Source organism: Carassius gibelio, chromosome A3, assembly GCF_023724105.1.
Source record: "Carassius gibelio isolate Cgi1373 ecotype wild population from Czech Republic chromosome A3, carGib1.2-hapl.c, whole genome shotgun sequence".
NCBI classification, from domain to species: Eukaryota; Metazoa; Chordata; class Actinopteri; order Cypriniformes; family Cyprinidae; genus Carassius; species Carassius gibelio.
In genome coordinates this window covers 25,804,490-25,825,699 of record NC_068373.1, presented here as the reverse complement: position 1 = coordinate 25,825,699, position 21,210 = coordinate 25,804,490, and the positions used below count along the sequence as shown (strand labels likewise).

At 38.7% G+C, this 21,210-nt stretch overlaps 1 protein-coding gene across 9 annotated transcripts in view; it reads left to right on the top strand.

Moving 5' to 3' along the window:
* The window catches only part of dnm2a (dynamin 2a), a 48,164-nt gene that overhangs the window by 1,785 nt on the left and 25,169 nt on the right, over positions 1-21,210 (top strand). For all 9 annotated transcript variants that reach the window (XM_052552712.1, XM_052552710.1, XM_052552709.1 and 6 more), the window contains exons 2-9: positions 17,104-17,177; positions 18,047-18,196; positions 18,292-18,495; positions 18,798-18,896; positions 19,450-19,610; positions 19,785-19,927; positions 20,007-20,142; positions 20,328-20,395. In XM_052552712.1, coding sequence (XP_052408672.1) covers positions 17,104-17,177; positions 18,047-18,196; positions 18,292-18,495; positions 18,798-18,896; positions 19,450-19,610; positions 19,785-19,927; positions 20,007-20,142; positions 20,328-20,395 — 1,035 coding nt within the window. The remainder of the gene's footprint in view (positions 1-17,103; positions 17,178-18,046; positions 18,197-18,291; positions 18,496-18,797; positions 18,897-19,449; positions 19,611-19,784; positions 19,928-20,006; positions 20,143-20,327; positions 20,396-21,210) is intronic.

The window sequence follows — 21,210 nt, the reverse complement described above, 5'->3', positions numbered from 1 at the left end:
TTATGTATAGAGGTGTGAGTGAATTCCCCCGTCCTGCTCCACTTGACCTTGGGTGTGTTTTGCAGTATTCATAGGTCAGTGCCACACCTGTGTTAGACAGCAGACTCCAGCACTGATAGGACTCTCATGAAACCCTTCTGAATCTGTCCTGTTCAGTATCTTCTGGGAGAGGAAGACATAGTTGGACAGAAGATGTTTGTTTCTGTCAATTTTCCTGCATCTTCCTGCATTCATTTCCTCATCAATCTTCTTTATGCGACTGCTCTGTCTCCGGTCCAGCTTAAATTAATTTTGTCTTGATGTTTAGCAGAGGAAGAAAAATGAATCTGAGTAATTGGCTGAAATGTAGTTTCATTTCCAAGGATGTTCATCTGATCTTATGAATGCATCTATCCATTTTCATCATCAATGAAGCTGATTCGTCATGAAAGACTGATACGCTGGCCTGTATCTATTTTGAGATTATTCAAATAAAATTCCTCCTGTTTGTCATTCTGAAATCTACTGATAGCCTTGTTTGATGAATTACATATATTGGTGAAATTTGGGATAATTTCATTTCAGAAATTGCAGTGCAGGTAAAAATGCAGTAATTAGTACATGCTGTCAAGCTTTTTGGGTCCATTGATTAGCTGAGTGCAGAACGCATTATAAAAGCAGGTTTTGCCTAATATTCTTGCAATATAAGATACAGTTTTTAACCTTTCTCAGTGGTATTATCCTGCATTAGCATCCCTAGAGTTTTTTTTTTTCCTGCTGGCAACGGATGCATAGCAACATTACCTTGGAATTGAATATCAAGGTTTGTCCATTACAGGAATAACAATCAGCGCTGGAACTGCTCTGACAGACAGTAGAAATTAGACATAAACCATATATTTTTTTGTATAGTTTATGAATAACACTTGGATTTTGGAGCTTAGAACGCTTCATATGTGTTCTTTTTATGATGCGTTTCCACAGTTATAAACATTTGTAATATGTTTTTTGTAGTATACATTTTGGAAACTATTATATTAATTAATAACACCATTCTTTGTGTTTTATTACCTTGAAATTAAATTACAGAAAATGGCAGTGTAGTGACAGGAAATTTGAAAGCTTTCTCTCATCTAACCAATTAGTGGTCAACCGATATATCGCCGCAGCCGATAAGTCTTTCTGTGTGGCCGATGTTTTTCAAAAATAATCATAATATCATGCTTTATGCTTCCTTTTTAAGAAAAGCCATTCAGATAGGAAGCCAGCACCTGACTGTCAGTAAAATGACCAATCGTCATTCACTTTCTAACGTGATGTTACATTGTGTTACATACAGTCTGGCATGCAGCAAAGTCTTATTCAAACGTGCCACAGTCCAGCAGCAGCTCCGGAGGGAGACACAGATGTGGCATAAATGAATTTAAACAAAAATGAAACCGTGTTTATCTCACAAATTATCAAAAGTCTCGCTCTTCCTCATATATGCGCGTTGTTCTCGGGAAGATGCCATTTTTCGCTGGACTCAAAGGCTGGCGCACTCCAGAATAAAAGCTGGGTCAACACAAGAACTCTATATATTAATAATATGTTTGAAAATCTTTATATTTTTATTCAGGTATTACGGCTGTAGTTGATTGCCCATAATTTGCATAATATCACGTGTAGTATACCTTTTCATATGTTATTTATTTATTTTTTGCTATTGGAGAAATTGAAACACAAAAAGTATATACTGTATGTTGTTTCCGTTCACCACTGTAGAAGTTTACAGGAAGGGGAAAGTTTAGGGGAAGTCGTGGCCTAGTGATTAGACAGTTTGACTTCTAGTCCTAACCCTAAGGTTGTGGGTTCGAGTCTCGGGATGGCAATACCACTACTTGGGTGCCCTTGAGCCACTGCATAAATGGCTGCCCATTTTTTTGCAGTGAGAGGCTTCTTTTAATTTTTTTATTTATTTATTAAAACAATGTTTTGTGCACTGTTTATGCACTTCAGGCTCCTCGTGTTTTGATAAGAGCGCTCTGAATTAGAGCCCTGTGCAGGACTGTTTTCTTAAACCTGCACCTGCCGCTCCGGCTGAATGTGTGACCTGGCCCGCCCGCACCTGCAACCTAGATGTTCCACTCCCGCCCGCACACGCAACCTATGTGTTCCACTCCCGCCCGCACCTGCAACCTAGATGTTCCACTCCCGCCCGCACACGCAAACCTATGTGTTCCACTCCCGCCCGCACACGCAACCTATGTGTTCCACTCCACCCTGCTCCCGCAACCTATGTGTTCCACTCCCGCCCGCACAAGCAACCTATGTGTTCCACTCCCGCCCGCTCCCGCAACCTATGTGTTCCACTCCCGCCCGCACACGCAACCTATGTGTTCCACTCCCGCCCGCTCCCGCAACCTATGTGTTCCACTCCCGCCCGCACAAGCAACCTATGTGTTCCACTCCCGCCCGCTCCCGCAACCTATGTGTTCCACTCCCGCCCGCACACGCAACCTATGTGTTCCACTCCCGCCCGCACACGCAAACCTATGTGTTCCACTCCCGCCCGCACACGCAACCTATGTGTTCCACTCCACCCTGCTCCCGCAACCTATGTGTTCCACTCCCGCCCGCACAAGCAACCTATGTGTTCCACTCCCGCCCGCTCCCGCAACCTATGTGTTCCACTCCCGCCCGCACACGCAACCTATGTGTTCCACTCCCGCCCGATCCCGCAACCTATGTGTTCCACTCTCGCCCGCTCCCGCAACCTATGTGTTCCACTCCCGCCCGATCCCGCAACCTATGTGTTCCACTCCCGCCCGCACACGCAACCTATGTGTTCCACTCTCGCCCGCTCCCGCAACCTATGTGTTCCACTCCCGCCCGCTCCCGCAACCTATGTGTTCCACTCTCGCCCGCTCCCGCAACCTATGTGTTCCACTCCACCCCGCTCCCGGAACCTATATGTTCCACTCCCGCCCGCTCCCTCAACCTATGTGTTCCACTCCACCCCGCTCCCGGAACCTATATGTTCCACTCCCGCCCGCTCCCGCAATGAAGGAAAAGTATATTGCTGACTGACTGCAGTCCCAGACTTGTGCATCTTTCTTCCAAGATCCACCCATATGCACTGAAAGCCCTCTCTGATGGCGCACTAGATGTGGGAATGCTCAAAATAAAACGTGTGAATTTTGAGAGGACGGGAAATCGCTCTTTACCATTTTTTTCAGAGACAAATGAGAATTGTTTCCAGATGTCTGACTTGCCTTGCTTTCCTTTTGTCAAGTAAACAGTATCTTAAATTTTCTTCTCAACTTCTTGTGTTGACTGCATTTCTACTACAACTCACCGTTCCCGGCGGATATCCCGCAAAAAGTTATCTCCCGCGAGATTTGTGTTGAGCCCAAACCCAATATAGCCCTCTACTCTGAGTGCCTGAAGTTGAAAAAAAATAAATCCGCTTTGTGCAGAAAAGTGCCCAACATCATTCATGTTTTTTTTTTTTCATTGTCCAATCAAATGAATAGAGAGAATGGAACACCCTTCTCCTGTGTTGGTGATTTAAGTTTACAGCTGCTTGGAACGTCCAGAGACTGCAGAGATGGAGGTTGTGGTGGCTGTCGCAGGTTACCCGCTGCCTAGCTACATAAAACAAAATGCACTGTACTGCTCTTTTCTAAATAACAAAAAAAAGTAAATCAGATAAAGGTAGTGTGGTGTGCCTTTCGTTTTCAAACCTGAAAAAACACATTCTTTCTGATTGGGACCTTAAAAAGGCTTGTTGAGCTTTAATCTGGTGAAACCAACATGACTCTGTGTAATCATTCTCACCTAGTAGTTTCATCTATAATCTCTGGCAGTCATGTGGCTGTTACAAGCTCTGTTGTGCTTTTATGATAGCTGTGAGTAAAGGGCTTTATGTTTTGCATAGATGAATCATTGTTTGATATGTGCATGTCACACCCATAAGACTGTGTAGGATACATGTCCTAAAAGTCTTTCCATTCACACTAACTGTCCTGAAAATATAGGTTTCACATGGCCATTGAGAACCTGGAAATATCAGCGAATTCTAACAAGGTTTTCTTAGCATGGAAAAGTTATAAAACTTGTTTAAAATATGATTTTATAGTAAAAAAAAAAAAAACTAAATTACTCTGGTGTTTGCAACTTATTTGCAAGATATAGCGATCAGTCTTTTGAGCAAATTTTGAATGAATCTGTTAGACTGACTCACAAATGGTTTATTAGAGAAATTTGTCTGAAATGTAATGATTGCGAATTATCCCCAACCAAAGACAGAGATACAAATTCATTATATAGCTCCTACAAGCTCATTTTAATTTTTTCTTTTTTTTAATACTAACTATTATTCTTATTATTCTTATTATTTGCGTTTTAATCAGGACTTTATTTGACCCATTTTTAAACATTTCCCTTTTGGAGTTTTATGAGGTTTCAATCACCTAATAGGGGGTTTTAGATCACTTTTGTTTTGATCTTTTTCAAACATGTAGACTTGTACAAACAACAGGTGTGTGTGTGTGTGGTTCTGATGGAGGCAGGGCAGGGCCGGTCTGTGCTCCAGGGAGGCAAAATGGAATCACACAGCTAGCGTTCACCTGACACCTGTCTGCTCATCAGGAATTTCTGGAAGCTCTCGTTTCTATTCTATTTGTCAAGCAATCCAGTATTCATCTAATTCATCTAAAAGGCTGTTGTTTGTGACTCGGATGATGTTTGCATTGCACTCGTGGGCATGTTCTTATGCTGTTGTGAGAGTTCAGTAAAGTTAATTGGTTATTGTTTATGAGTCTTTAGTTGTAAGACTATAAGGCTCAGAGGAATAGTTTCCTGGAATGGGCCGTGCCTCACAGGAGGTGTTATTTGAATTCACTCGCTCCAGTTTGTTGAGTTTTCTCAAAGCGTGGGCTGTTTCATGGATTTAACTTAGGCTACGTTTACATGACAATGATGTAGTCAAAAATGGAAAAGTTGTAAAAAACTTTCAAGTATACACAACATCGATTTCAGAATGTGTCTGAAATATGCGAGATTTCTCCGTGCCGTGGAGGCTGTCTGTCAGTCACACACACACACAACAAGAACGAGCGCGGCGCACAGAAAGTCCAGGGCCACTTTTTGGTCCCAGTCTGCCCCTGAATGGCACACCCCTATCCAAAAAGCACAACCAGTTGTATTAATAATGTTATCCTGAGCGTGAAGTGTTACCAGAATTTGTTTTAATTAAGGTGAGAAATAAAAGTTTTGTGTTTAATGTATTTGTGTTGATGTTGAAATGGATTTTAAAACATATGGTATCGAAAAAAGTATCGTTAGGAACCGGTATCGAAACTGAGATATCGAAATTGGCACCGGATCGAAAGATTTTGAACAATACCCAGCCCTATACACATGCGCGTGATGTCACCATTTTCAAAGATTCCCATATTTTTTTCAGTCCCCAAAACTCCGTTATCATGTAAACGAACAGGCAAAATGCATAAAAAGTTTCCTATTTTTGGCTGAAAATGTTGTGTGAACATCCTCTTAGTAAACTTGTAGACGCACTACCTGAACTCTGAAAAATAGTTTTCAAGCCATGTTTCTGATGTTATTGCACTCTGACTCATCACATACCATCTTATGTCACAACAATAAAGACTGTAGTCACAATTTCTAGTCAAATTTTCCAGTGGCTCACCGAAAGTGATGACATTTATTATATGGTTATATATAGTACTGTTCAAACATTTGGGTTTCAGAAAGTTCTTAAGTTCACCAAGGCCACACTTAATCAAAAGTACAGTAAAAACTGGAATTTTGTTAAATATTAATGCAATAAAAACAGTTTCTAATTTAATATAATATAAAATGTAATGTATTCATGTGATCAAAACTGAATTTTCTGCATCAGTCACTCCAGTCATCAGTTTCACATGATCCTTCAGAAATCATTCTGATATGCTGATTTGCTGATCAAGAAACACTTATTATCAGTTTAGTTTAGTTTATTTCGGAGAGACAACTTAGGTTCAACACAATTGAGCTAATGTACAACAACAAAAATTAATCCATACATACAATTTGTAAATGCGTCCTCTTTATTTAAGCACCAACACTTCAGCCATACATCCAGACTGACTTATTTTGTTGTTGCATCATGTTTTTGAGTTTCCTTCCTCAAATCATTGTATTTTTACAACTTGGCAAGTTCAAAATAGTCCAGATTTTAAAAAGCAATCCAGAGATTATGCTTCTTTAAGACCCATTAGTCAACTAGTTGTTCAGGGCACACTGACTGATAAGTTACAACAAATAAGAATTTATGTTTTTATTTTTGTAGCAATAGCTAGAAATCATTGATCATAGATCTAATTGGCAGTTATTAATTAAGGCGGGGTTAACAGTATTAATTTCTTGACTTTAATCAGTTTTCATTTTCATGAACCTATATAGATTCTTAAATCCCAAGAAACGACCGGAAACCACCATCGAGTGTTTGTAATAACTTCTGATTGCGATCTAAGGTCTTTTGGCTTTATAATGTTGTTGATATATGTTATTTGTAGCCTTTTATATCCAGCTAATCTCTACACCTGCTTAGCATTTCTCATGTTAACACCCTGTATTGTAATGAAAATCACATACAAATCATATACTGTTGTAATCATCTGTTTATTAGCTTCATTTTTCATCTGTAGAAATGTTTTTCTGGGTTTCTTATGTACAGGACTGAACTCTAATGGACATTCGTCATAATAGGCAGGGCGGATTATGAACGTATAATATGAGTGAAATAATAACAGCGAATGAGCTTCTTCTGAATCAGAACAGCGATTGCAGAAGAGAAAACACAGGCAGTGTTGGAAGCAGCTAATGCTCATAAGTAAATCAATAGAAATGGCAATTATGATTCTGTCTATGCTATGCATTTTAAAATGAAAATGCACTAGTGTAAATGTAGCCTAAAAGATGTGGAAACTAAAACTATTTGAACTTAATTCAAATGATTTGCTCTGATTTATTGCGTTGGTTAAATTTTGTTCCTTTGTGCAGTGGCTCAGGAGATCAGTCTTATCAGTCTCGATATCGAACAATTTTCTACGATACCCAGCCATATAGCCTAAATGCCTTATGTGGAATTTCTATGTATATAGGCTATATATAGCCGAAATGAAACAAAATTTAATCTAATTGATATCAGAATTTGAACAAATCACAAGCTTGTGATTTTAATTGAAATTGAATCATGTAATGAAATGTGTGTCGGTACCTACTACTAATTCATAAACCCTTTAAAAAACATTTGCATACATTTATCCAATTTTACCAATTTTGAAAATCAAATTTGTTTGTGCATTTTTCAATTCAATTACTCATTTAATTATAAATAATTGTATAATTAATAAGGGCTGTCAAATAGATAAATCACAATTAATCTCATCCGAAATAAAAGTTTTTGTTTACGTAATATATGTGGGTGTACTGTATATATACCGTATTTTTCAAACTATAAGTCACACTTTTTTTCATAGTATGTCTGGTCCTGCGACTTATAGTCAGGTGTGACTTATCAAAATTAATTTGACATGTACCGAGAGAAATGAACCAAGAGAAAACATGACCGTCTACAGCCACGAGAGGGCGCTCTTTTCTGCTCAGTGCTCCTGTAGCCTACACTGAAAACATAGAGCGTCCTCTCGTGGCTGTAGACGGTAATGTTTTCTCTTGGTTCTAAATAAATGTGACTTATAGTCCAGTGCGACTTATATATGTTTTTTTTCCTCGTCATGATGTATTTTTGGACTGATGCAACTTATACTCAGGTGCGACTTATAGTCCAAAAAATACGGTAAATACACACACATGCATGCATATATGAAAGATTTACATTTGTATATCCATATTTATATAACATTTCTATAATATCTATATATATATCATTTTTTTTTGATGTGATTAATCACGATTAATCTATCTGACAGCCATAACATTAATTTAAAAAATAAATTTAAACCATTCTGTGTTAATAATTATTAACTGTAAGACATCGACAGGTCCAATAGCCTGCATTCACAACAGTTCTCAGTTATTTTTTACATTAATAATAATTTGGAGATGCCTATGTAATGACCTATTGGCCCAGTAAGACAAGTGACTGTTCTTTCAGCGTGAAACCCTCTCACACTGGCCCCACGCAGAGCCTACTGAATGTGCAGAGGGGAAGAGAGAGCTCATTTGGGAACCATATTTGAATAACTAGCCACTGGAACACAGATAATGAGTATAATCAACAGTGGCTGTTCAAATTTAATGATAAAAACCGCATTGGCATGTCATGAGCGCAGTGATACCTTAGTGCTTAAGCACGCTCTCTGACCTTCTGTCTAACATTTAGACAGCTGGTAATTAACAAACAAAAGCACTATTCATCTCATGGACACAATCAGAGCTCAGTAAACATTAGTAAGTTGTACATATTAATTAGCCCAATCCATTTTGCATCTGCCATCATACAACGTGCCAAGTAGAATGAGACTGACGTTGAGATTTTCGGTCAGATTTCATCCTGTCGAACTGGATTTTCAAGATCTTTCTGAAGATTGGGTGGTTCGATTCAATAACAGGCCAGCGCCTCCATCTTGTGTGTTTATTGCGGGGCTGATGTCATTGTTCTGCGTGACTTCTGCTATCTGGCTCTGCCGGCTGCTTTAGGAGGGGCTGTTGTTCAGTCTGCTGCGCTCACTATGGGAGGAGTATAAAGCTGGAGCGAGATCACTCCGTGAACCTTGTGAAAGGAAGGCAGATCGTGCAGATAATGCCATGGGCTGTTTTGTTCAAATGTATTGAGGAAACTGAACTATTTAGGCCTAGTTATTAATTATGAATTGGAGGAGACAAAGGAAGTTTTTGTTATTCCATGTTTATAGTGAGGCTCTTCACAAAAATACAGCTTACCATTGAAAACTAGCACAGAACCCTATGGTTATGGTTATCAGATTATAACACCATGATCATGTCCAGAAAAAGAAAAAAAAAAGAAAATGCAATTGCACTTGACATGACAATTTTCCAGCCTCTTCCTGACAATTAGAATTAAACAGCCTGATTTTGCTACTGTACCTTTAAGTAAATGTCTTTGTTTTTATTGGCTGTCCTCTGTATGTAGTTTATGAGATTGTTCATCATGTGGGCGCTAAGTGCTGAATATGTTATGCTACATCATCTTGGGTTGGGACAGTTTTCCAATTTATAACTTATTACATGGTCTTAAAGTCAATTCTGTCATCAGTTACTCTCTCTCATTCATGCCTTTATTTCTCTGTGGAACATAAAAAAAGATATATGTGTGTGTGTGTGTGTGTGTGTGTGTGTGCACTTTTTTCCAATGGTAGTCAGTGGTCACATTCTACAAAATATCATAATTATGTTCATACTGTGTTATACTATGTTCACTACAAGTTAATATTTATAGTTTTTTTATCATTATTTAAGAATTTAATGTTTAATATTAGATAACATAAACTTCTAATAAATAGCATGGCTTGCATAGATACATTCGGTATACTTGTTTTCATATCCTTCAGTTTGCAATTTTTCTTTTTTTTAGAGGAAATGTTGGGCAGATTTTTTTTTTTTTTTTTTTTGATATTTATTTTGTTAAAATATATAAATAAAATTTGGCTTTTTATCCAACTATTTGAAGAAATTAGTTGACATTAATCAATTATCAACTTGGCTTATTTATAAAGGTGTAGTTCAAATATTCTGACTACACCTAACTTTAGTTTGTTTCCCCCTTCCTCACAAATATAGCTGTGCTTTCATCCAGCGTTTAATTATTTAAGTCATCTCTTGGAATATCAAAAGGCAAACAAGACCTGATTTGTTCCCTTCAATCAGACAGCATACACTGGATGAAACCGATAGTTTGGTCCATAATTCATGGAGTTCCAGCCCTTAAGCCCTTGATTCCACCGTGTACTTGCTCTTATGAATATTTAACATATCTCCTCTATAGTTTAACTGTATCATTTGTAGTAATAAGACCATAACCAGGCTACGAATGGCTCCTCGTTACCATGGTTAGGACGATATCGTTTGAGCCAGGATGTTTGACTTCCTCTGTAGCGTGCATTTTGTGGTTCTCGAACACAAAATTGAATCAAATATCATTGAATGTACTTAACACCTGTAATTGTGTAAATATATGAGTAAACCTGCATTTTTCCACTTTGGTTGCTATGATTTGGAATATCCATGGCAGCAACTTACTAGTATCGCATTTTGAGGCATATTACTGAATATAAAAATGCAGTAACCAGTATTATTAACTTCTCCATTGTTGTTCAGTCGTTAATATCCGACAGGTGGCAAGCACATTTCATACCAGGGGTTCCAAAAAATGATTAGAGCACCTTTAAATGTCATAGTCCAAAAAAACCCTACATTGTTTCTCTTCTCTTTTCTCTTGATTTTGAGCTGAATATGACACATTCTCAGCGGGTTTTGTGCAGTTCACCCAGTCTTATTTCATATAAACCAGCAAATATCGCCATTAATGAGCGAACTCTGCCAAGGTGCGCTGTGTTCTCGTTTTTTGGTGAATAAAAGCATCTGATTTTTGTACCTTCTCCCGCTGGTGGAATGAGATTCACACTGGGCGTAGCTGAAGTGAGACGAGTGCTGTGTGTCTCTGCCGCTCTCTCTCCACTCTCTCTGCACCGCTCTGCGGTTTTGCATGCATAATGGATGAAATGATACACAATCTGCTCAGCCTCCTCTATCATTTAAAGGCCATGAATAATGGACGGCAGCCCACCTGCCTGTTTGCTCTGGAAATAAGTGAGAAACGAAGGAATGAGTCTGCTGAAGCGCTTCCTGTGGTGTGGATATTTGTTCTTATTTGCATAATGCCTCGGTCCACTGCGCATGTGTGCATTTACAAGCCATCTTTAATTTTCCTTTGTTTATTTAGATTTTCTAAACATTAACAGGTTGGATCATATAGTTACATATTATACCTTTTTATCGCCTGATACCATTTATTGATATCAATATTATATTTTCTCGGGTTTTCTTATTAATTGGAAGATTCGTGCAGCAAAAAAAAAAGAACAAGGTTACTTCCAAGTAAAGCAGGCCAAGGTTGTACAGTACTGGATCCATCATATAGTGCAATTTAAGTAATTCAAGAACAGAAGATTGAATAATAAATAGATTACATACAGTATATGTCAACACAGCCACCATAACCAAACAATAAATAAATAAATAATACACAGGTGGTCAAAAGAAGTATCTTATACTCACCAAGGCTGCATTTAGTTGTATTTATTTATTTATTTATTTTACAAATAAAAGTTTTCCATTTTAATATATTTAAAAATGTGATTTATTCCTGTAATAAAAAAATAATGTAGATCTATATTAGAATGATACGAATTAGAATAATATATTAGAATGATTTCTGAAGGATTGTGTGACACTGAAAACTGGAGTAATCATGCAGAAAATTCAGCTTTTCATCTCATTTAAACAGTTATTTTAAATTGTAATAATTTTTCACAATATTACTGTTTTTTCTGTATTTTTGATGGTAAGCATAAGAGACTTCTTTCGGCAAACATTAAAAAACCTTAATCATTCCAACTTTTGACCCCCAGTGTAAATATATAAACAAAATGTAAACTAATACTAGTAATGAATAAAGATATAAGTAATAAGTAGTTCAATGAATGCATATTTACCGGCCATCTTTTTCCATTTAAATGTGTGTGTGTGTGTGTGTGTAGGTGTTGGGCTTTGCTGGGTGTAAGTGGAGAGGGGGCCATGCATGCATGCAAGGTTAGGCCAGCACACGGCTCTCTGTGGCCTGTTTTCATTCGCCCTTCTCCCCCTCCAGGCTTTGGCCGTTGTTGTACAGCCACATGCTTTGTGCAGCCAGACGGTGCTGTCTTCGTACGCCACACTTGATAGCTCTGGCTTACTTTTGCATGTGGTTGCCTGATATATTGAAATATGAACAAATGAACACACAGAGCTGAGACGAGCATCTCTTTGTGTATGAAACTACTTTTATTGTGTAACTGTGTGAGTGTTTTTAAAGCATGGTCTGTGTTTCCCCTGGGGCTCTGCTGCATTGTGCATTAGGTGGGCCGGTGATTTCAGGGAAATGATGGCTGCATTCACAGTTGACTGCACCGGCTTTGATCAAGACCAGATGTAAAGCAGGATCTCCTGGAGAGGCAGGCTTACTCATTAAGACAGACTGTGATTGGACTCCTCTTGAACCCACAGCCACGCTTTCAACCCACCCACAGCATGTGGGATTTCATTAAAGCTTCCCATGTTGAAAAAGACACATCATGGGCATTTCATCATGTGTTTTTAAATGGTCCCTAAAGTCAGATACATACCGATTACACAAGTAATGAATGCAGATGTTCAGCTTAAACAATGTTGTCAATGGGCAAGTTAAAATTTCTGGTTGACCGTTATCATGCTTGATGACAGTTTAAGGAGAAGTTTTCAGAAGTTAAAATCCCATGCTTTTTTGCATAGAAGTTTTTGTTACGATAACATTATACAAGACACAGCTGCTATTATCTCAGGAGTAAAAAGAAAAAAAAAAGTTTTAGTTCTGCCAAAAATAGAAGTTTTGTTATCATTTACTCATTCCCAATTTGCAGCACTTTTTTCTTTCTAAGAAGAATCTTGGTAACCAACTAGTATTGTTAACTACTGACTTCCATTGTGTGGATAATAAAAACACATTCTCATTTTTCAACATATCTGGATTAATCATGGAAAACATCCGCCGGTCATATCACCTTACTGAAGAAGGGCCAAAACATGCAACGTGCTATTGCTTTAAATACAAAAGATACCTAGAGACAGGTTTTTTAAGTTTAGCATATTTTAATTTGAGTGCCACATTAAAAAAATGCTGCGTCATGTGCGGAATTGTAAAAAATGCAAGATGCTAGCGTAGTGGTCAAACAGGTCTGTCCAGCGCACGTGTAAATAGAAACAAAATGGAAATGTTGCGCAGTGCCGTTTTCTGTGAATTTGTAAGGCTTCTGGTGTTCATTAGCCACTGTAGGGAAATAACAAGATTAATATCAAAGTGCAGTAAACAGTAAAACTGTTTGAGCTACAAACCAGTGTGTTTATAATTAAGACAATGCATTAAAATAATATGGTCAAACAATACCAGTTTGCAGATTCATGCAGAATAACGAGAGTTATTTTTGTGCAGCTGAAATAACTGCAAGCGAATGAAACCGAATTACCATATTTGTTTTCATAGACTACAAATTACACATTGTTTGGAGGACGAAATTAGGCGGGATGTCTAACAACATTTTTAATAATGAATCAAAAGCAATTACTTTTGTGTTAAAATTATTATATTATATTTTAATTATTGATAATATTTGAATTTTGTTCTAATAATAAAATTATCTATAATGTCCTACTATAATGTTGACTGTACCAAAAACTATATTATAATATATAAAAAAATAATGTTATGCATGCTGAAGTTTTGTCATTTAATTTTAAATGCTTAAAGGTGCAATAGGTGATCGTCTTCAGAAACATTTTTTGTTGTACTGGTTGAAAGTCTCTTCACATCCCGATAGCAATCATTAAGTGGTTTTAAATGTATTTATCTGTATTTACCGTATTTTTCGGACTATAAGTCGCACCTGAATACTGAATACCAAAAATACGTCATGATGAGAAAAAAAAAACATATACAGTATTGTTCAAAATAATAGCAGTACAATGTGACTAACCAGAATAATCAAGGTTTTTCATATATTTTTTTATTGCTACGTGGCAAACAAGTTACCAGTAGGTTCAGTAGATTCTCAGAAAACAAATGAGACCCAGCATTCATGATATGCACGCTCTTAAGGCTGTGCAATTGGGCAATTAGTTGAATTAGTTGAAAGGGGTGTGTTCAAAAAAATAGCAGTGTGGCATTCAATCACTGAGGTCATCAATTTTGTGAAGAAACAGGTGTGAATCAGGTGGCCCCTATTTAAGGATGAAGCCAACACTTGTTGAACATGCATTTGAAAGCTGAGGAAAATGGGTCGTTCAAGACATTGTTCAGAAGAACAGCGTACTTTGATTAAAAAGTTGATTAGAGAGGGGAAAACCTATAAAGAGGTGCAAAAAATGATAGGCTGTTCAGCTAAAATGATCTCCAATGCCTTAAAATGGAGAGCAAAACCAGAGAGACGTGGAAGAAAACGGAAGACAACCATCAAAATGGATAGAAGAATAACCAGAATGGCAAAGGCTCAGCCAATGATCACCTCCAGGATGATCAAAGACAGTCTGGAGTTACCTGTAAGTACTGTGACAGTTAGAAGACGTCTGTGTGAAGCTAATCTATTTTCAAGAATCCCCCGCAAAGTCCCTCTGTTAAAAAAAAGGCATGTGCAGAAGAGGTTACAATTTGCCAAAGAACACATCAACTGGCCTAAAGAGAAATGGAGGAACATTTTGTGGACTGATGAGAGTAAAATTGTTCTTTTTGGGTCCAAGGGCCACAGGCAGTTTGTGAGACGACCCCCAAACTCTGAATTCAAGCCACAGTACACAGTGAAGACAGTGAAGCATGGAGGTGCAAGCATCATGATATGGGCATGTTTCTCCTACTATGGTGTTGGGCCTATTTATCGCATACCAGGGAACATGGATCAGTTTGCATATGTTAAAATACTTGAAGAGGTCATGTTGCCCTATGCTGAAGAGGACATGCCCTTGAAATGGTTGTTTCAACAAGACAATGACCCAAAACACACTAGTAAACGGGCAAAGTCTTGGTTCCAAACCAACAAAATTAATGTTATGGAGTGGCCAGCCCAATCTCCAGACCTTAATCCAATTGAGAACTTGTGGGGTGATATCAAAAATGCTGTTTCTGAAGCAAAACCAAGAAATGTGAATGAATTGTGGAATGTTGTTAAAGAATCATGGAGTGGAATAACAGCTGAGAGGTGCCACAAGTTGGTTGACTCCATGCCACACAGATGTCAAGCAGTTTTAAAAAAACTGTGGTCATACAACTAAATATTAGTTTAGTGATTCACAGGATTGCTAAATCCCAGAAAAAAAAAAATGTTTGTACAAAATAGTTTTGAGTTTGTACAGTCAAAGGTAGACACTGCTATTTTTTTGAACACACCCCTTTCAACTAATTGCCCAATTGCACAGCCTTAAGAGCGTGCATATCATGAATGCTGGGTCTTGTTTGTTTTCTGACAATCTACTGAACCTACTGGTAACTTGTTTGCCACGTAGCAATATAAAATATACTAAAAACCTTGATTATTCTGGTTAGTCACATTGTACTGCTATTATTTTGAACAATACTGTATAAGTCGCACTGGACTATAAGTCACATTCATTTAGACCCAAGAACCAAGAGAAAACATGACCGTCTACAGCCACGAGAGGGCACTATATGCTGCTTAGTGTAGACTACAAGAGCAGTGAGCAGCATAGAGCGCCCTCTCGTGGCTGTAGACGGTAATGATTTCTCTTGGTTCATGTCAAATTAATTTCGATAAATAAGTCGCACCTGACTATAAGTTGCAGGACCAGCCAAACTATGAAAAAAAGTGTGACTTATAGTCCGGAAAATACGGTATATATTCTGTGAAAGGCGTAGGAACAGGAAATATGTCCAATCAACATCGATCCGGGCGTTTTAAATCGCTTTCCTGTCAGCGTATTTATCTGCATACCTCTGCGCACCCTGTTTGCGCAGACAGAATATGTCATAAGCGCATTCATGCACACTGTGCAGACAGAACTAGATTGGCAGACAAACATCAACAACCCAGTCTTCATTCCTGGTATTGTAGTACTTTTGTAGTTTTCTCGCTGGTTAATGACACTTGATGTAGCCCAGCGTTTCCCAATTCCAGTGCTCGTTCACATATTTTGCTTGTTTCGCTTAGTTAACACATCCGATTCAGATGACCAACTCGAGCTACATGAATGAATCTTCCAATCGATATGATCCCTACACCGTGTTCATTGCTTTCTAGTCTACTTCACTTCAGAACATGGATTGGAATTGGGAACCAATGATGTAGCTTTTTGTAGTAAGGTTGTCTCTGGTATTCTGGTCTGTGGGCATAAATGCGTTCAGGGGGCTTGACTTTGGACAGCGATTGCAGGGAGGGTGGGACGTTCACTTTCAGTGCTATCAGGCTAATTTTAGCATTTTCCAAGATCTCCTATTGCACCTTTAAGCTTTTAAAAGTCGGGAGGATTTTATTATTCTGATTCCAACTATATCATTCCTCTCTATCTTTATTGTCACAGTTGTGATGTGGACTTCACTATTCTCATAAAATGAGAACAGGGTTTGGGAAACGATTTATTTTCTTCTTTGCAACACTGATCCAGAATCTGCATTTTGACGAGTGTAGTCCGATTCCCGAACAAATGATTCTTAAGAACCGGTTCTTTTTAGATAATCAAAACCACATTTCAAATAATAGCTTACTAAATAATAACACGTTTGAAGGTAGCTCTCTCGCCCCCTTGTGTACTGGAGTCAAGAACATTACTTGTGAACAGCGGACCATGTATTCACAATGTTTCTGCCTTGATTGAAAGTCTGCCTCATTTTCTCTTCTATTATTAAAAATGTGCCTGTTCTGTCCTTTGTGCTCCTTATTATGTCTGCAGACATATTGGAGTGCAAGGGGCTAGAATTGCCCTGCTCTCAGCTCACAGTTTGATCACCGAGGGTGTTTATAATATGCCACAGTGTTATTAAATGCACTCCGATTTGGCTGCGAGATACAGCAGTGGCCATTCATTTGCAAAAGCGCTGCAGCCTCTTAGGAATCACAGGCCTTCAAATGATGCCACTGTGCTTTAATATTCATTGCTACAAGGGGCCAGATAGCAGCTTGGTTCGTGTGTGTATTCTGATATGCATGCAAAGAGCTTGCTCCTAAACATCCACCCCCTTCCTCATGAATAACTTGATCAGTCTTGTCACCCTGAAAATCGAGTTTGATTGCTATGAACGGCTTGAGAGCATTTGTCTCTTCTCGACCCATACTTACTTTCTCTTTCGCTCTCTTTTTTTAGGGATTTCCTTCCCCGAGGCTCAGGCATCGTCACTCGCAGGCCTCTCATTCTGCAGCTAGTTAACAACAAAGCTGGTGAGTTTTTTTTTCAAAGCCTTCTCAGGTATTTTTAGTTTGTGTGCGGATGGTCGAAACCACATGCTTTCATGCATATTCATACACAGTATCAAAAAAATGTCTTGCATTATATGACACATCAAGGGCCCTTTTATTATTGATGTGTTATTTAGAATATACTTCATATTTAAATAAGTCTTTTTTTTATTTATTCATTCCGATTTTGTCAAATTCTGTGTTGTAAAGTAAATAAATAGTAGTTTTATGACTGGATCCTGCGGTTCATCCACCTTTTCGGCATCCCAGAAATCAAAGGGCTCTATATGAGTCCAGTTTGAAAACAAAATGTATTTACAATGCAGGTTACTAGTGTCACAAAAATTACGCTTTAGCTGTTATAATGTCACTTTAGCCAGTTTTCATCCATAAAGCAGGTTCCCCTCTGAAAATTCCCCTCCGTCTCTCAGCCACTTTAAAAGCAGTTATCATTTCTATTGTTTTCAGCATGAGGTACTGTAATGTAGCGAGAACAAGGACGTGCAGATGGAGAATTAATTCAGACAGAAAGACATTACACAGAACACATTATCTTCAAAATGAGTGCAATTGACCATAAAATTGAACATAACAAAGCTGAACTGATGTTGTCTGCTTGTATATGCACATTATCTGTGAATCATTCTCATCATTGGGCATTGAAAAGCAGTTTTTATTTTTAACTAATATTAGAATTAAATGACGTTTTGGTCTGTTAATGCAATTTTTTTTTTTACATTTGATATGAAAATATAAGTGGATTAAACATGGATTTTTCTCACACACACACACACACACAGACATATATGTGTGTATATATATAATGTTAATGTCCATCTCGCTCTCTGTAGAATATGCGGAATTCTTGCACTGCAAAGGGAGGAAGTTTGTTGACTTTGATGAAGTTCGGCAGGAAATTGAAGCCGAGACCGACAGGATTACCGGTTCCAATAAGGGGATCTCTCCAATTCCCATCAACCTGAGGGTTTACTCGCCACACGGTAATACAGCACAAGTCTCCTAAGACCGCAGCTTTCCTCAGCACACACTCGGCAGCCTTGTGAAAATGCCACTCATCTCTTTCTCTGTCCAACAGTATTGAATCTGACTCTCATCGATCTGCCCGGTATGACTAAGGTTGCGGTGGGCGACCAGCCGCTAGACATCGAGCACCAGATTCGAGACATGCTTTTGCAGTTCGTCACAAGGGAAAGCTGCCTGATCCTCGCCGTCACCCCGGCCAACACTGACCTGGCCAACTCAGACGCTCTCAAGCTGTCTAAGGAGGTGGACCCTCAAGGTGAGGATTGCTGGGAGGGTCCACACAAATAAAATAACAAAAAGATGTGTATCATAGCCATGGAAAACCTGAAAACAGCAGCTGATGTCTAATTTGTGTATGAATCATTATTTTTTTCAGGTGTTTTTTAGCGAATCACAAATGGTCTGAACGATTCATTAGTGAATCAACCTGATTTTGAATTCAGGTCCAGTAATAAATGAGTAGAACGGTTCATTCATTGGTCAGAAGAGTGAGAGCCCAGTGGATTGACCACAACCCCTGCTGATGTTGTGAATGTGTTTTTCTTTGTGGTTCAACAGGACTGCGTACCATCGGTGTGATTACTAAACTGGATCTTATGGATGAGGGTACAGACGCCCGGGATATCCTGGAAAATAAACTCCTACCACTGCGTAGAGGTGGGCCGTTTGTAAAGTAAAAAAAAAAAAAAAATTGAAAAATAAATCTCATCAACAAAGAAGTCCACAAAAAATATATAATTTATAATTTTCTATTTTTTCTATATTCTGCATTTACATATTATTGCCTTTTTGTTGTTTTTGATTGCTTCTGTTGTCCTCATTTGTAAGTCGATTTAGATGAAAGCATCTGCCAAATGACTAAATGTAAATATAATATAATATAATATAATATAATATATGAGGAGAAATAGCTTTCCATATTTGTTGTTGACTTGCTCTACATGATTTGAAAGCTCTTTCTTCTTGTCTTGACTTGTTTAGGACTGTCCTGAATGTCCTGTTCTGTATTTTGACATTCCTTACTGTTTCTTTGTTATTCTCACAGGTAAATAATGTCAAGCATGTTAGTGGATATGTCATCGCATATATCCGCCGCGGTGTACACAACAGAGCAAACTTCCAGTTGACACATTTCTAGAATTGCACTGTGTATACCGTCAAATCATCCAGCCCTGGCACACTCTGTTTAATGCCACTTTCCCTGTCCCAGGTTATATTGGCGTAGTGAACCGTAGTCAGAAGGACATTGATGGCAAGAAGGACATCCGTGCTGCAATGGCAGCAGAAAGGAAGTTCTTCCTGTCCCATCCCAGTTACAGACACATGGCTGAACGAATGGGAACACCACACCTGCAGAAGACCCTCAACCAGGTAGGATGCAGCCATAGATTTGCATAAATAACTGGCCATTTCATAAAAGATTTGTGTACAGTTATATAAATGAAGCTAATGCCTAATAATCACTTAATTTTTGCCAAAGTCACTTTCTGTTTTGTGCATCTATTTTTTTATACCACATTCTCACTTCCTCTTGTTTTAATTTAGCAATTGACCAACCACATCCGAGACACGCTCCCCGGCTTGCGCAGCAAACTCCAGTCTCAGCTTCTCTCTCTGGAAAAAGAGGTGGAAGAGTATAAGAACTTCCGCCCGGATGACCCTACGCGAAAAACCAAGGCCCTGCTGCAGTGAGTCTCTTTTAACTCGAGCAGATTCTAGGCTTTAAAACTGCAGGGCAGATGTTTACACTCAGAGCGCCACTTTCAGGATGGTCCAGCAGTTTGGAGTGGACTTTGAGAAGCGCATCGAAGGGTCCGGAGACCAGGTGGAAACGGCAGAGCTGTCTGGAGGGGCCAGGATTAACCGAATTTTCCATGAGCGCTTCCCCTTTGAGCTAGTCAAGGTAAATGCAGCTTTCCAGCAGGACACTTAGTTTTGTCTGCTTTTGAGCTGATAGAGTTTCTCTGAATGTCTGCAAATACTACTTTGATCTTTAGATAACAAGTCCCAACAAGCTCCAGGGGAACCCCGTATGCTACAGAGGTGCAGTGACAAGTCCCTGTTACGAAGTCTCTCTTTCTCTTTCAGATCGTGTTTGATGAGAAGGAGCTCCGGCGAGAAATCAGTCACGCTATTAAAAACGTCCATGGTGTCAGGCAAGTGGTGTCCCTGCTGGCCATATGGCCATACGGCACTTCTTATGTCCTCTGTTCATGGACTTACACCTCACTCGTTCACTCCAGTCACACACTTTCTTTCTTTCTCTCCCCCGTGTGTTATAGTAAGGCCATGCTTTCACAACACCGCTGCCAGATTACTGCTCACGTTTTCTCTTATAATCGGTCTTATTTTAAAAATAATAAAAATATTACATATTGCATCTCTCAGTAGATGTGTATATCGGTAAAAGTGGCGTTTTTAAGTAGTTTCTGCATGTCACTAGTATTTTCACAATCCCGTGTTTTCTGGAAAACGAGTCATACCTGGCTGTCAGTCATATTGGTTCAAAATTACATTTTTGAGATTTAAAAAAAAGTCAGTCGTTTATAAATGTATGGTTAAAGACAAGCTGAAACTAATTTATTTCAAGGACAACTGAAACTGCTGATGGGTGGTAATGAGCTTTATAAATAAACCTGAGCTCATGCACCTTTTTCAGTCGGCGCAAATCCACATCCATGTAATGCTTGCATGACAGTAGTACTCGCTTGAGGTGAATTTTAAGTTTAGCGAAAAAGGGTTAATGCGAATAATGGGAAATGGAAATGCATTTTGCAAATAAATTCCTCCAAGCACATAAAAAAATGTGACTTTGTGCTATGGGACACCAAATCTTGACTAACCTGTGGACCGATCTTCTTCCACAGCACCTGAAATGTGGTTATATGGTCATTCGGAAATGCCAGAGCAAAGTCTGCCATCAAAGTATTTCTGTAAAATTGCCTCCCAGAACTGTTAAACGACTGCGTTC